General features: G+C 31.1%; 1 protein-coding gene and 1 pseudogene across 1 annotated transcript; one reads left to right on the forward strand and one right to left on the reverse strand.

The window, feature by feature from the left end:
• Positions 1-1,891: 1,891 nt before the first annotated feature.
• Positions 1,892-2,140, reverse strand: LOC120165003 (annotated as a pseudogene).
• Positions 2,141-3,461: 1,321 nt separating this feature from the next.
• LOC120164989 (PAP-specific phosphatase HAL2-like) lies at positions 3,462-6,424 on the forward strand. Its single transcript, XM_039174601.1, has 3 exons — positions 3,462-3,790; positions 4,919-5,603; positions 5,751-6,424. Exons 1-3 carry the CDS (start codon positions 3,631-3,633, stop codon positions 6,052-6,054), a joined length of 1,149 nt encoding a protein of 382 aa, XP_039030532.1. The 5' UTR covers positions 3,462-3,630; the 3' UTR covers positions 6,055-6,424.
• The last annotated feature ends 11,880 nt before the right edge of the window (positions 6,425-18,304 follow it).

Below are 18,304 nucleotides of genomic sequence, written 5' to 3' on the forward strand. Positions count from 1 at the left end.
TTCCACCCTCTTCGTCTCCAGCATGGCTCGACAATTGGAGAGTAAGTAACTTCAGCACTTTTGTAGTAGTTTCTCATTAGTTTTATACATAAGCAATAGAAAATAAGTTGAGTTGTTTGTGTTAATTTTGCAGAATTGCAACCTCCTGTCCAGTACTGTAGGCACCCCCCTCCTTGCCATCGATCTTTACCTAAACCTTGAATGTCATGGGGAACTGAGAGATTTCAAACGTTAATGCCTTACAAGTTACAGTTAAGAGCTTTCGTCCGTGGCTTCTTTAAGACTTAACTACTCTCCCATGTATCTAAAACAAACACTGCTTCTTCTTTAATAAATTCATTTCCTTTTTATAATTCAATCAATGTTTAAATAGTTTACGTACATTTTATTTCGGATGACCAGAACATTAGCATCATGAAAGTTGAGTAATTATTCAAGTGGTTTACCCTAATATTATTTTATGAGTTTTTTTTTATACGGATACAAAATAATAACCTTTAACTAGAACAACTTAAAACATTACATGAGAATAGAACATGCGACTAATACATATATATGGGTAAAGTACACAAATGGTCCGCTAATTATAGGGTATTGCTTTGTTGAGTTCCTGACTATTGAAAGTTACAAATGGTTCTATAACTATAAGGCGATGCTTTGTTGAGTCTCTGACTATTAAAAGTTACAAAATAGTCACATGACTAATCATATGTTACAGACTCGTCATTTTCTTTTGAAAAATTGGAGTCTGTTTGAGCTGGACATTAACCTGTTCACTGGTATATGATAAAATCTTGTCCTAGTATTATTTGAGTTGTTTTTTTGGATCGAGTCTTTTTTGCATTATGACGTCGATCAAGTGTTTTAAACATTATATCGTCAAGCCTATGCTTTTAAACCAACAACGTTGCCAATATACATCATTAAAAAATGATTTTATCATATCTCAGTCATTATATTAACATCTAACTTAGACGACTTTCATTTTCTTTAACAAAAAAGACAAGCTTGGAACATATAAATAGGCATGTGACCATTTTGTAACTTTTAATAGTTAGAGAACTTAAGAAAGCAACATCTTATAATGGAGGGACTATTTTGTAACTTGGAATAGTCTGGAAAGTCAACAAAATAACGTCTTATAATAGATAGACCATTTATGTCCATTACCCTAAATTTGCTTTACACACATTTTAACACTCCTTATATAATCAATCAGGGCACATTTGAAAAGTTAAATTATAATTGGATTTTAGCCTAATTACACATTTTAACACTCTTTATTTGTGATATTATGCATTCTCCTCGATTTCATCCTCTTTGTCTCCAATTTCAGCATGGCTCAAGAATACAATAGTAAGTAACATCAACACATGTAATACTTCTAGTGTTAATATCCATATATGTGTGTGGACGATTTTAATTATGTATAACATGGGGTTTTAATTTTGTAGAACAACCTCCTACCCAGATCTGTTACCCCAGCCGTCATTGCCATATTGATTATTTACCCAAACCTTTAATATGATGAGCAAGTGAGAGAGATTTAAGAGTTAAAATAGATAATACTCTGCAAGTTGCGTATAGATCTCAACTTATACTTTATTTGTAATAAATAATTGTTGTTAAATTTAGCATATTATCATTTTGGTCTTTCTTACGACTGCTAAGAGTTGATGGGATTTTTCTTTCTCTTCTCTCTCGGACCTTATCTCCATTCTCTACTGTTTGAGTATGGCCCTCCATCCCATTAAAAGAGATGAATCGCGGTCGATCAATCAATCAACCCACCATCTACTTCAAAATACACTAAATCATTACCTAACCTGATGACCATCAACAATAATTACAAGGCTAATTAATTACGGATTTACGGTTAATTTTTTTTACTTCAGTTTATTGAACTGAAAAATATTAATGCTGGTGTATCAAATAATGTGTATATATTGAGAACAGCTTCACAAAATGTGCAAATTATAGCATTCCAAGATCTACACTAAAATGGAACATAACAAAATCGGGTAATCGTTTTCACGTCCCCGACGCTTGCTCCTCGTCCGCCCCGGCAGCGCGTCCCGGCAACCGGTTTGTTTCTCGTCAGTTCCCTCTTCCGGTCCACCAGGAAACAAAAGCACGCCATTGTCAAGCCACACAAAGAAAAAAGAAAGAAACCTCAACCATTGTCAAATCCAAACTTCAAGAGGATATGAGATTTATACAGACCAAATGTTTCATTAAATGACAACTATATTAAACCAGGGACCATGGACCATGGACGAACGCAAGAATTTATGTTGGAGGATGTAAACTTAAGAAGTTATATTAAAAATTGTAGGGGGTGCGAAGTTATAAAATTTGAGGAGGTACGAAATTAGTTAACCAATAGAAAATATGAAGAAAAAATTTAAAACGTAAGAAAATTTAAACTTTTTAGAGGTACTACCGTACCCCTCCGTCCATCTCTGTATGTAACATTGACAACCATTGGACACATCCATTTAATTCAACCAAGTGTGCAGCTGCCATTGACAATAAGATGATTCACTTGAAGGAAACAGTTGGGAGGTTTGATTAAATGGTAAAAATGGAGGAACAAGATCCTTTTTTTCAAATATTTCTTCTTTCGTGCTTTCTTTCTTTTCACATTGAGGGGGCAAAGTCAGGATTTGATACAAAAATGGAAGATGAAGTCAATATTAAGCAGCCATCAGATTATTGAGGAAAATAAATCAAATTATTTTTGGTATAACAATAAGATTGGTCCTCAATATTTCATTATTGTTTTAAAAAAAATTAGTTTCACTCCTTAATCTTTTATATAATTAATGGGCTTAAATACTCATACAAAAATAAAAATATTAAATTTAAACATGCAAAGAAAAAAAAATCTTTCATTGAAAATGATGATTCAACTTTAAAAGAATACAATAATATTCATAAAAGATCATTATCTCTATCGAATGAAATGTTTTACGAAATAATAAAAGAATAGTAAGTGAACCAAATATTTAACAGACTATTTTACTATACAATTATGATTTATCGTTATTATTACTAATACAATAATTTTTAACCTTTAAACTTGATATTTTTAATTTTGATAATTTTTATTATTTTCAAACTTTATAATGATATGACACTGAAATAGGAAAGTACAATTTCTTCAAAATGATTAAAAATGGATGAAAATCCAAGTTCAAGACTAAAGCAGACAGAAAATCTACAGGACTAATCTGAAAGGTGTTCTAGAGTCAGGGACTAAAAGTCGCTTTACCCCGAAGCTTTACACCTTCCATCATATCCCATGACATCGACGGTCTTTATTCATTCAAATCCTGACGTGGCAAGAAAAGGTTGCTCAAAATGGAAACTTTTCCCCGAAAATCATTTAAAAAAAAGAGGAAATAGAATCACTATTTTTTTTTTTGTCTTCAGAAGGGCTTCACTGGTTTAAATTTAAAGTTACGAACTTTAAAGCCGAAGCCATTGATGCCTTTGCATTGAAGCACAAGTCAAAAACAGTGACAACCAAATATACCCCGAGTCTCTCTGCAGAATTCCCAAAGTTTTTTCCCCTTTTGGAAGGTTCTTTGTTCTTTTTGTTTGCTGTTGAGAAAGATTGTTTCCAGCATGACGGAGGAGAATGACAAGTACGGCAAAGAGTTGGATTTGGCTGTTAGAATTGTGCATATGGCTTGCTCTTTATGTCAGAAAGTGCAACAAAGCTTGGTTTCTGCTGCTTCTCGACATATTTTGGCTAAGGATGATGATTCTCCTGTTACTATTGCAGGTACCTTTTTTATTGCATCAAATTATAGTGTTTGGGGGCATTTGGTTTCTTCAATTGGGTGGTATTTATCTTTGCATTTTCTTTTGTGGGTTTGATTTGAATGAGGCTCTTGACAGTGGGTTTGTTTTGTTTTTTCAATTGGGGATTGAGGGGTATGAATTTGCAAGAAAAATTAAGAGAAAATTTGGAACTTTTATTATTGTTCGAGTGATTGGAAAATTTTCATTAGGTTGTTCGAGTATTGTCATTTTGGTTCTTCCTTTCTGTAATTTTTGTCTAAGGAAATACATTGTTGAAAAGGAAAATGTTGAGAACTTTGTTCCCATACTGCTGAATGGATTTGATAGTGCAAACTTAGGGAATGAGGTAAAGATTGTTATTGGCTGTTCAGTTTTAATTTCTGAGATGATCAGTTTGGTTCGGAAACCAGGGCCTTCGGTTATATTTCGACCGCGGTTTGTCCGGATTCACTGACATTAGTGAATAATGGAAAGGAACTCCATAACCCTCTTGATAATTGCAAAAGTACATAGCTGGTCCTATGAAATTAAACACGGTTAATATGAAAATAGCAGTCGTTTGTTTGTTTTATATGTCGGGGAAGCTAGGGTGTATGTTTTCCAATTCAAAGGGATTACGAAACTGATTAGTAAATTCGTTAGAGTTCAGTTGTAGATTATGTTGATTGCAAATCATGTTTGTCGTGTGCTAGTATGCAGAAATGCAGGCGTCGGTGCTTGAACATGATTGTAATCCATTGCTTAGACGTGCACTAGTACTGCTGGAGGTTTAATTGATTGAGTGATTAAAGGTAATACAATGGAGTTGCCTCACAAATCATTTGGCTTTCCACCTCGATTCTTTATTTTCCCTTTTCTTTCATGAATCAAACTTTCTCCCTCTACGTTCGGGAAGGAAAAAGCTTTGTGCGGAGAGGGTCTTGTACTTGAAATGCAGTTTACAGTAAATGGTTTCATAACTGATCATCGTACTTATGTAGTATATACTTGTCTGTTACAGTCCTTTTTTACTCAATGTCTACTGTTTATGTACTTGTGTTAATTATTTGCATGGTGTTTGTGAAACTTTGATTTTTCATTGATTTTTTTATCATCTCAATCTTAACAGACTGGAGTGTCCAAGCAACTGTTAGTTGGCTGCTTTCCGAGTTCTTGGAAGGGCAGAGTGTATCCATAGTTGCTGAAGAAGATGTCCAAACACTCTCAAAGTCTGATGCAGCAAGTTTACTTGAAGCTGTTGTCAACACTGTGAACGAATGCTTAGCCGAAGCACCAAAATATGGTCTCCAGCTGCCAAAGAAAGCTCTCGGGACTTCACAAATCCTTGAGGCTATCAGTAGATGCAACTCAACAGGGGGCCCAACTGGAAGACATTGGGTTCTGGACCCCGTTGACGGGACATTGGGTTTTATACGTGGTGACCAGTATGCTGTAGCTCTAGCTTTGATCGAGGACGGGAAGCTAGTTCTCGGAGTTCTTGGTTGCCCCAATTACCCTATGAAAAAGGAGCTCTTGAATTATAATCATCAGCGCAATCAAACTATGCCAAAGGCTTCGCCATCTTCTGATATTTGGCAAAAAGGATGTGTGATGTATGCAAGGAGAGGAAGTGGTCGGGCATTGATGCAACCATTGATCCACGGGGATACAAAATTTGAATGGCCAAATTCTGCTACATTGGTAAAGGCTTCTGCCGTTGATGATCCATCACTGGCAACTTTTTGCGAACCTGTGGAAAAGGCAAATTCAAACCACTTGTTTACGGCGGGGCTTGCGAACAGCATAGGTGTCAAGTGTGTTACTTTTATTTTCACTCCTAGTTCATTTCTACCTGTTAATGTTTGAGAAGAATAAACAAGTATACTGGTTAGAAATTATACAGTGTCTGCGAGGCCATCTTGTTTGATTCTAATACATGTTTTCATTCATTCTAATGGCAGAAACCAACCTATGCGAGTCCATAGCATGGTAAAATATGCAGCAATAGCTCGGGGTGACGCTGAGGTTTTTATAAAGTTTGCAAGATCCGGGTACAAAGAAAAGATATGGGACCATGCTGCCGGTGTTGTTATCGTAGAAGAAGCTGGTGGGGTTGTAACTGATGCAGGAGGTAGCCCGTTGGACTTCCGTTGGGGACTGTACTTAAAAGGTCTTGACCGGGGGATTATTGCTTGCTCTGGACCAATACTGCATGATAAAATCATCGGAGCTGTATATGCAAGCTGGGATTCTTCAAATCTGTGAGACTTCCTATATCTTGCCAATGCAGTCATCCCACATCTAACTATGTCAGGGTGAGCGTATTCTGAGAAGGATGCTGATGTGCATCCGTTTTAAGGGTATGAAAATTTCCAAAGTCTGATCATTTACTTCACCTTCAGTTCCGATCTTACCATCACAGATTCCTTGGTTTTTATTAGCAATAGCTCCCTTACTATAGCTTTTCTAAGGGAAATTTTACTGTCATCAATGGAGATTCTTTAGTATGAGAAAGCTTAAGCTGATGCTTCTATCCTATGCTAAGCTTACGGAACTGAACCGATACATAATGTTTTGGACGCATACTCATATATGATTTTCGCTTCGGAGAAATACATATTTTCTTCTATGTTTCTCAAGTAGTTCAAAATGGGTATATTCTGTATTTTCTTCTTTGTTCCTGCATTTTCCGGGAAAGCATATGAATGCTGCCTCATCCATTCATCCTACTGACAACTTCGGTTTGTGTGACTGCACGTGGTTTATGCGGACCGTTTTAAACACCGGCTTCTTCGATATTGCAAATTAAATCGAGAATCAATCACCGCGTTCGACATAGATATGGTTTCGAGTTCATGACATTCCTGGAAACTGCACACTTCATCCCAAGTCGATGCTTTTGATTATATATTTCCCGGTGACAGCTAAGATAATGAACTGCTCCAATTACGAAAGGAAGCATCCTCTGCAGCTATCTTCCAAATTCAGATTTTAATTATCTTTTCGTTGACAAAATAGTATGCTGAATTCGGCGTTTTTACCCAAAAATCACTAAAATATTATAACATTACCTATTAGTTATTGTTTCCCAAATTTTATCAATCTTACCAAAAACACATCCCCTAAATGCACTTTCCAAGAAAAATGTTGGGGGCGTGCCTTCGAAAGTTATCTTGCCACATCAGATTTTGTTAAAACATATTTTAAAAATATATTTAAAAAAGTAAAATTATAGGGACCAAAAATCCGAGATAATATACGATTTTTCCAATTTTTTTTGGATTTGCGATAGTCTACAGTTGTCGTTGCGATTTTCCAAATTCGTTGCGATAGTTAAAAAAAAAGATTTTGTTTCTTAAGAATTTTCTCTAAAAAGATAGTATCCGCGCGGACGTGTCGAAGACACGTATTACCACGACTACGACCACGACCCGAGACGAGACCAGACGGTGGCGGCGGCGGTGCGCGAGAGTCCCCCTTGTTCTCTTTCACTCAACAAAGAAGTGCAAAATCCAAGCCTTAAAAACCATTCCCAATAGTGTTTTCAATACTATGTGAGATTGAGCATTACCCCACTTTTTCTAATTTTTTACTTTTAACAATGTTTTGAAACAAGTAAAAGTAGTCCTTTATTTTGATGACTTTGCTTGCATATATAGCAACTTACATTCTTAAGAGTAATATACGTAGATATCATGTGCTTAATTTAAGTAGCATAGGTTATCATCATTTCTTCAAGTATAAGAATACAAACCCGACAGAACCTCCACCAGAACCAATCATGCAACGCTTGTGGCAATGAACGTTATTCAACTCTTCAAGCAACAATCTTCACAATAGGATTGGTAATGCTCAATCCCACATAGTATTGGAAATACTATTGGGAATGGTATTTAAGGCTTGGATTTTGCACTTCCTTGTTGAGTGAAAGAGAACAATGGGGACTCTCGCGCGCCGCCGTCGCCGCCGTCTAGTCTCGTCTCGTGTCGTGTCGTGTCGTGGTCGTGGTCGTGGTCGTGGTAATACGTGTCTTCGACACGTCCGCGCGGATACTATCTTTTTAGAGAAAATTCTTAAGAAACAAAATCTTTTTTTTAACTATCGCAACGAATTTGGAAAATCGCAACGACAACTGTAGACTATCGCAACGCGAAATGGAAAATCGCAACGCGAAATGCAACGCGAATTAGAGATCACATTGCGATTTTGTTGGTCATTTTCGCAAATCCAAAAAAAGTTGGTCAAAATCGTATATTATCTGGGATTTTTGGTCACTGAGGTTATTTTCTCTATAATTTAATACATAGTTCCATGAGTTGAAGAGTCTAATAATATTAATTTATATAAACATATTGGAGTGTTTAGGTTATGTTTCTTGACAATGTGAGATAAAAGCTAAAATGAGTATTCCTTAACTTTTTTTATGTTATCTGTATATCTAATATCTAATGAATCTACTTATACACTAATGTTAAATTTCTTTAGGTTAATATTTATTATTAAGGTTTATTATTTAAGATTAGATATTTTTATATGTTAATATATTTAAATACTTATTTTTTAATTATGAGTTCAAAAAATTTATGTAACACAAATTAAAAATATTTCATTGGCATATAAATGTATTATTTATTGAATATGATTTAATTAGATCTATAATTTAAGTTGAATCTGATATAAAAATATGAAAAAAATATTGTTTGGTGACATGAACATGTAAGATGTAAGGTTTATATAGAAATTTGTTCTCATGAATAATTAAAAAAATCATAGAACAAAATTTATGTATATAAATGATAACGCCATTAGTTGTTACTGCTAAAATGATAATATAAATTAGTTTAAAATGATAATATAAATATTTTTATAAGTTATATAATCATACAATTAGGATCACATAACAATCTAATTAATCATATTTAATAAATAATACATTTATATGTTGAAATATTTTTAATTTGTGTTACTTAAATTTTTTGAACTCATAATTAAAAAAATAAGTATTTAAACATATTAACATATAAAAAATATCTAATCTTAATTAATATAAATTTTTAATAATAAATATTAACCTAATGTAATTTAACAATAGTGTATAAGTGGATTAATTAGATATAGAGATAAAAAAAAGTTAAGGAATACACAATTTAGCTTTTATCCTACATTGTCAAGAAACATAACCTAAACACTCCAATATTTCTATATAAATTAACACCATTGAGCTCTTTAACTCATGGAACTAATATGTATCAAATTATGTTGTTAGTCCTTATAGTTTTATTTTTCAACTTTTTTAAAAGTATTTTTTTTAAATGCGTTTAGGAAATATGATGTGGCAAGAAAACCTGAAATGTGCAGTCCTTGAAAGGCGTTTTTCCGTATAGTGCCATGTAAATATTTCCTCAGGAAAACGTGCTCCAAGAGATAAGCCTTCGGTCCACCTAAATTAAGGCGTGTTTCACGTAACGCGTCTTATTATTACGTTATCTAGTGTTAGATCGTAAAATTTGGAGAAATTGTGCCTGAGATGTAATATTATAATATTTGAGTGATTTTTGGGAAAAAACACGGTTGAATTCCATGTTTAGACTTTGAAAAAATAAGGTTAATTTTCATAAATATTTTAAAAACACAAGTCAAGCCCATGTCTCAGGAAATGCGACTAATATAAGACTAATATACAACATTACCAGATACATTAAAAGATATTTAATAAATTCGATTTAGCGCTACCTATTATGTTGACAAACCAATAATGTTTTAGGTAGAAAACATGAAAAACTATTAAAAAAATTTGGTAACCGATAAACTTTGGTTATCGGTAACTATCGATAAATATATATAAGTGTTCATACTTATTTCACTGTGAACAACATTAATTTAAGGTTATCTTTTGTGTGAGATTTAAGATATTAATTTAGTAATTATACGCTTCTAATGATTTATTTTTTATGTTATGGTATATATTATTATTAAATTAAAAACAATAAACATAGATATTACATATTTATCATTATCTTTGGTTAAAATTGTTAAATTTAAATTCTAAATAATATTTTATAAAATATCAAAACAATCAAATAATTTTTTGTGTAAATAAAATTATTAAATTAATATTGTAGGTGGAAAACATGAAACACTATTAAAAATTGTTGAAACATAAATTACATAACTTTCAAAAAAGTATCGATCATTTTTATAAAAAGTATTTATACTTTCAACATATTAGATAAATTTACCGGTTTTGTAATAATGAAACTGATTTTGTCATATTTTTACCTGTTATACTGTAAAGTATCTATCTTTTTTATAAAAGGATCGATATTTTCAACATATAAGGTAAATTTTATCGTTTTTGTCATAATGAAACTGGTTTTGTCATATTTTTACTTGTTATATTATAAAGTATCGATCATTTTTATAAAAGGATCGATACTTTCAACATATCAAGTAAATTTTACCGTTTTGTCATATTTTTACTTGTTATATTGTAAAATATCGATACATTTTTATAAAGTATCGATACTTTATAGGTGCTATTACTCCTTTTCTTTTAAATTCCAAAAGTGTCGATACTTATTTAAATGGAATCGATACTTTCAACATATCTGGTAGGTAGTTTAATGTAATAGGTAAGTATTTCACTGTGAAAAATATTAATTTAAGGTTATCTTTTGAGTGATATTTAAGATATTAATTTAGTAATTATACGCGTTTAATGATTTATTTTTTATGTTATGGTATATACTATTATTAAATTAAAAACAATAAACATAGATATTACATATTTATTATTATCTTTGGTTAAAATTGTTAAATTTAAATTCTAAATAATATTTTATAAAATATCAAAATAATCAAATAATTTGTTGTGTAAATGAAATTATTAAATTAATATTGTATGTGGAAAACATGAAACACTATTAAAAAATTTTGAAACTTAAATTACATAACTTTCAAAAAAATATCGATCTTTTTTATAAAAAGTATTTATACTTTCAATATATCAGGTAAATTTTACCGGTTTTGTCATATTTTTACCTGTTTTATTATAAAGTATCTATCTTTTTTATAAAAGGATCGATACTTTCAACATATAAGGTAAATTTTACCCTTTTTATCATAATGAAACTGATTTTGTCATATTTTTACCTGGTATATTGTAAAGTGTTTATCCTTTTTATAAAAGGATCGAAACTTTCAACATATTAAGTAAATTTTACCCTTTTTGTCATAATGAAACTGGTTTTGTCATATTTTTACCTATTATATTGTATAATATCGATACATTTTTATAAAGTATTGATACTTTATATACGCTATTACTGCTTTTTTTATAAATTCCAAAAGTGTCGATACTTATTTAAATGGAATCGATACTTTCAACATATCTGGTAGGTAGTTTAATGTAATAGGTAAGTATTTCACTGTGAAAAACATTAATTTATGGTTATCTTTTGAGTGAGATTTAAGATATTAGTTTAGTAATTATACGCGTCTAATGATTTATTTTGTATGTTACGGTATATACTATTATTAAATTAAAAACAATAAACATAGATATTACATATTTATTATTATCTTTGGTTAAAATTGTTAAATTTAAATTCTAAATAATATTTTATAAAATATAAAAACAATCAAATAATTTTTTGTGCAAATGAAATTATTAAATTATTATTGTAGGTGGAAAATATGAAACACTATTAAAAAATTTTAAAACATAAATTACATAACTTTCAAAAAAGTATCGATCATTTTTATAAAAAGTATCTATAGTTTCAACATATCAGATAAATTTTACCGGTTTTATCATAATGAAACTGGTTTTGTCATATTTTTACCTGTTATATTGTAAAGTTTCTATCCTTTTTATAAAAGGATCGATACTTTCAACATATAAGGTAAATTTTACTATTTTTGTCATAATGAAACTGGTTTTGTCATATTTTTACCTGTTATATTGTAAAATATCGATACATTTTTATAAAGTATCGATACTTTATAGGCACTATTACTGCTTTTCTTTTAAATTCCAAAAGTGTCGATACTTATTTAAATGAAATCGATACTTTCAACATATCTGGTAGGTAGTTTAATGTAATAGGTAAGTATTTCACTGTAAAAAATATTAATTTAAGGTTATCTTTTTAGTGATATTTAAGATATTATTTTAGTAATTATACGCGTCTAATGATTTATTTTTTATGTTACGGTATATACTATTATTAAATTAAAAACAATAAACTTAGATATTACATATTTATTATTATATTTGGTTAAAATTATTAAATTTAAATTATAAATAATATTTTATAAAATATCAAAACAATCAAATAATTTTTTGTGTAAATGAAATTATTAAATTAATATTGTAGGTGGAAAACATGAAACACTATTAAAAATTTTTGAAACATAAATTACATAACTTTCAAAAAAGTATCGATCATTTTTATAAAAAAGTATCTATACTTTCAACATATCAGGTAAATTTTATCAGTTTTGTCATATTTTTACATGTTATATTGTAAAGTATCTATCCTTTTTTATAAAAGGATCGATACTTTCAATATATAAGGTAAATTTTACCGTTTTTGTCATAATGAAACTGGTTTTATCATATTTTTACATGTTATATTGTAAAGTATCTATCCTTTTTATAAAAGGATCGATACTTTCAACATATCAGGTAAATTTTACCGTTTTTGTCATAATGAAACTGGTTTTGTCATATTTTTACCTGTTATATTGTAAAATATCGATATATTTTTATAAAGTACTGATACTTTATAGGCGCTATTACTGTTTCTCTTTTAAATTCCAAAAGTTTCGATACTTATTTAAATGGAATCGATACTTTCAACATATCCGGTAGGTAGTTTAATGTAATAGGTAAGTATTTCACTGTGAAAAACATTAATTTAAATTTATCTTTTGAGTAAGATTTAAGATATTAATTTAGTAATTATACGTGTCTAATGATTTATTTTTTATGTTACGATATATACTATTATTAAATTAAAAACAATAAACATAGATATTACATATTTATTATTATCTTCGGTCAAAATTGTTAAATTTAAATTCTAAATAATATTTTAAAAAATATCAAAACAATCAAATAATTTTTTGTGAAAATGAAATTATTAAATTAATATTGTAGGTGGAAAATATAAAACACTATAAAAAATGTTTGAAACATAAATTACATAACTTTCAAAAAAGTATCGATCATTTTTATAAAAAGTATCTATACTTTCAACATATCAGGTAAATTTTACTGGTTTTGTCATAATGAAACTGGTTTTGTCATATTTTTACTTGTTATATTGTAAAGTATCTATTCTTTTTTATCAAATGATCGATACTTTCAACATATCAGGTAAATTTTACCGTTTTTGTCATAATGAATCTGGTTTTGTCATATTTTTACTTGTTATATTATAAAGTATCTATCATTTTTATAAAAAGATCGATACTTTCAACATATCATGTAAATTTTACCCTTTTTGTCATAATGAAATTGGTTTTGTCATATTTGTACATGTTATATTGTAAAATATCGATACATTTTTATAAAGTATCGATACTTTATAGGCGCTATTACTGCTTTTCTTTTAAATTCCAAAAGTGTCGATTCTTATTTAAATGGAATCGATACTTTCAACATATCTGGTAGGTAGTTTAATGTAATAGGTAGCGCCTATTTTTTTTTAACCGTTTACATTATTAACAACCTAAAAATGGTAGGTATTTTAATGTAATAGGTATTTTAAATTTTATTAATATTTATTTCTAAGGTAAGTTTATTATAACTGATAACAAATTAAGTAATTACCTATTTTGTTATATAACCTAATATTTTATTATACTTGATAATGTTTCTAGTAATTAACCTATTTTATTATATATGCGTTACCTATTACATTATATAAGCGGTACCTAATATGTTATTGTGTTTGATAATATTTATGGTTAAATGATATAACATAACCGATCTAAATTTTAACCGATCACTTATTTAACCAATCACGTCGTTTTTTAGCTTTTTTTTTTTTTAAGCACCGCAGAACTTCCGACAAGTCAATGTTAGGTTTGATTCTTTGAATTGGAGTATGCAAGGGTTAGGTACGTCCTTGGGACCAATGCAACGTTGTTCCACAATTTATTTAAGGATTTTTTACATGAAATCATAATAGATCCGAATTGTGTAATAAATTTTTTAAAAAATGGGAAAATTTAAACTCTGAAATTTATAATTATATTCTCTTTTTCGATGTGGTAAATACAACAATTTTTTTATAATCGATAAATTTAGTTTTTTTTATTAAGCTAAAGTGATTACAAAGTAGTATATGTTCTAAATATTCTAAACCGTTTGACAATAAACGCTCAATTACCCTGCTGCAGTAGCTGGTGCTCGAACATGTGACCTCTAAGAACAACAATGATTCTTTTAACCATCAAAATAAGTGCCCAAACTATACTATTTTTTTTTACTCATACAGGTGTCTAACGTTACAAATATTATCCATTTAGGTGTCCAGGCCGTCAACGACGTTAATTTCTCGTTAAGTAACACGTGTCACAATCTTACGCTTTTAAATTTTTATTAAAATTAAAAAAAAAACTATATATATTTTAAAGTAAAACATAAACATTTTGAAATAACCCTAAACTTTAAAAACCTTCATTTCAACCCATAAATCCACGCCAATCATCGCCTTTTTCCGTCGACGAAGCTCCACCCGACCTCATCTCCCCCGACTACCAAAATTTCCATGAAATTATGATCGATCGATAGCCGATCTACGTTTTATACCACGTGAACCTTAGGATGAAAAGCGCGTTTCCACGTAATCTCGAAAGCCAATCGACAACAACTACGACTGCGTATGACTAGGAGGATAGTAGGAATTATGTCGGCGACGGTGGTCATGGCCGAGAAAGACTGCGGCGGCGGCTTAAGGATAAGATTTGTGGATATTATGTATTTTGTGACTTTTTTATAATTTAAGAGAAATTAGGTTTTTTTTATAAATATAATAATATTTTTTTTAAAAAATAAAAATCATTAGATTGTGACATGTGTCACTTAACTGAAAAAATTAGCGTCGTTGACGGCCCGAACATCTAAATGAATAACGTTTGTAATGTCAAGTATCTAGATGAGTCAAAAAATACTTTAGACGCATATCCGAGAATCAAAGTATAATTTAAATACTTATTTTGTATTAAGACTTTACATTATTATTGGTGTTACGATTTTCTTGGGAAAAATCAAATCAACCCATCAAAATACAGTGACAATTAAGTGAAAACATATGGCACCTTTGCGGAAAGAAGAAACACATGAACTATTCATTATATAATAATTGATTTCAATTTCAAAGGAAAATTATAAACCAAGTATAAAATTTATTTTTAAAAAAATATTTAATATTTGGTTGTTATGTGGGGCATGTCGTGCTTTGGGCCTAGTTGTAACCCGGGCAAAATATAGGGTCTACAGCTCCTCTCTTTATCCATTGTCGTGTAACGGGAATAAGACAAAGATCAAAGACACTACTTTTGTTCGGTCTCTCGTAGTTTGAAATAAATCGTTTGTTGACGATGACACTGCTCCCTCTCATTGAGAAAATTGGGTCAATCTGGAAAAAACTTGGTTTTGAAGACGACTCTGCTCATCCGTGTTGAATAGATCTGGTCGCTTTCAAATAAATTGTTTGTTGGAGATGACATTGTTCCCTCTCGTTGAGGAAGTCAGGTCAATCTGGAGATAATTTGGAGACAACACGGTTCCTTCGCATTGAGGAAGTCTGATTGTCTGAGGATGACACTGCTCATTCGTGTTGAGGAGATCAGGTCAATCTGGAGACAATTTGGTGTTGAAGACGACTCTACTCATCCGTGTTGAAGAGATATGGTCGTTTTCAGATAAATTGTTTGTTGGAGATGACATTGTTTCTTCTCGTTGAGGAAGTCGGGTCAATCTGGAGATAATTTGGAGACAACATGATTTCTTCGCGTTGAGGAAGTTTGATTGTCTGATGATGACACTACTCCTTCATGTTGAGGAGATTAGGTCAATCTGGAGATAATTTGTTGTTGAAGATGACTCTGCTCATCCGTGTTGAAGAGATCTGGTCTCTTTCAGATAAATTGTTTGTTGAAGATGACGTTGTTTCTTTTCGTTGAGGAAGTCGAGTCAATTTGGAGACAACATGATTCCTTCGCGTTGAGGAAGTCTGATTGTCTGAGGATGACACTGCTCCTTCGTGTTGAGGAGATCAGGTCAATCTGGAGATAATTTGGTGTTGAAGACAACTATACTCATATGTGTTGAAGAGATATGGTCTCTTTCAGATAAATTGTTTGTTGAAGATGACGTTGTTTCTTTTGATTGAGGAAGTCGGGTCAATATGGAGATAATTTGGAGATAACACGATTCCTTCGTGTTGAGGAGATAGGGTTAATTTTGTGTTGAAGATGACATTGCTCATCCATGTTTTAGAGATTTGATCGCTTTCAATTAAATTGTTTGTTGAAGATGACGATGTTCCTTCTCGTTGAGGAAATCGGGTCAATCTGGAGATAATTTTGAAGACAACACGGTTCCTTCTCGTTGAGGAAGTCTGGTTGTCTGATGTTGACACTACTGCTTCGCTTTGAGGAGATCGGGTCATAGTTGCCAATGATTTACTTGAAATGAAATCTTATTTTTCCACCATGGAATTGTGGAATGAAGTCTTTGATAACGTCGAATTCCTGTCAAATATTTGAATTAAAATAAATGACTGGAAGGAAATTTGTTTCAAGAAGTGCTATCTCAGGTGAGATAAAATTTTGTTTCGAGTGAAACATTTCAAAATTTATGTTTCAAGGGAAAACTATCTCAATCGGGAAGAAATTTGCTTTTAAGAAAAACAATCTCAAATGTCATCATTTTGTTTCAAGTGAAACAATTTCCAGTTTTTGTGTTTTGAGGGAAAATTGTCTCAAGTGAGACGAAATTAGTTTTTAGGAAAAATATCTCAAGCGAGATCAATTTTGTTTCAAGTGAATCAATTTCAAATTTTGAGGAAAACTGTCTCAAGTGAGACGAAATTTGTTTTGAGAGAAACACTCTCAAGGATTTGTGTTTCAAGAGAAATTGTCTCAAGCGAGAAAAAATTTGTTTTTAGAAGAAACAATCTCAAGTGAGATTAATTTTGTTTCAAGAAAAATTATCTCAAACGAGATGAAACTTTGTTTCGGGATAAACAATCTCTAAGGTGAAGGACAGACTGCTCCTGCATGCTGAGGTGATCTAGTTGCCTTTGGAAGATCTGATAATTCACTTCAGGATGTCAAATCTATGGATGACATTGTTCCTTCATGTTTGGGACGTTTAGTCATCGCCAAACTTTATTTCTTGAAAGATCAATGTAAAAATGATGCATTTATGAGTGACTATCTTGAATGTTATGATGAAGTTCATTTCATGTATTTGATTTGATTTTTATTTTGATAAAAATGAATGGCCTTTTGAATTCGTCCTCATGAGAGGAGAAAATGACCTTGAGGGAGGAAAATTAGATGATGTCCTCGTGAGAGGAGAAAAATATCTTTTAAGAAAGAAATAAGGATTTCAGGGAAAAATAGTCTTATGAAAGACTAGGTTAATGTTTTCGGACAAACAATCTTGAGAAAGACGAAACAAATTTCTCAAAAGAGATTATAAAAGCATCCTTACTAAAAGGGAAAACCTTTTTTATTGCATGCAATGATGAATGTATTATGCAAATGTGCAAATTCATGTGATGTGTATGTTTATATTGATGCATGTTTTTTTATCTGTGATGGGAATGGTTGCATGAACAGTCTTCATTCTCTCTCTGATTCGGTTGTCTTCACCTTTTTGTTTTCTCTAGTGTGCACTCTTCCACTTCTTGACTTGTGTCAATTTTTTCTTGCCCTAACAAATTTTTGCCCCTAATAAAAATTGTCTTCCTTTGTCTAGACTTATATAGAAATACAATAGAGCTTTCCCTATGATACCATCATCATCCCTGCCAGATAGTTTGAAAAGATAATCTATCATTTCAAGCATTAGAGATTGTGCAAACATAACTGCCTTATAGCGGGAAATCAAAGACCACTTCCTGGAGTTAACCACCGCAACAATTGATGGAATATCAGACTGTCCCGAAGAACCATGAGACACATCTATGCCATGGATGATAGTTAGACCCTTAGAAACAATTGGATTTGAAGGTGTTTGCTCAATTGCTAACATCAAATTCAGTTTTCTAAGCTTTGCATTGATTTTTGGAAACAACTTCATAAGGTATTGATCATTGACCCTAATTGGAACCATACACTGTGTCACTATGCCAAACTCGACAAGATTCATAAAGATCATAATTTTTCTTATAAGGTAAAATACAAAAGTGGAACTATGGAGCTTCAGGAAGTTCAGATTTGGTTTCCTTGATCATTACTTTAAATTCTTTCAACAAGATAGTAGTGTTTG

This window comes from Hibiscus syriacus, unplaced genomic scaffold (assembly GCF_006381635.1).
Source record: "Hibiscus syriacus cultivar Baekdansim isolate YM2019G1 unplaced genomic scaffold, ASM638163v2 tig00111565_pilon, whole genome shotgun sequence".
NCBI lineage: Eukaryota > Viridiplantae > Streptophyta > Magnoliopsida > Malvales > Malvaceae > Hibiscus > Hibiscus syriacus.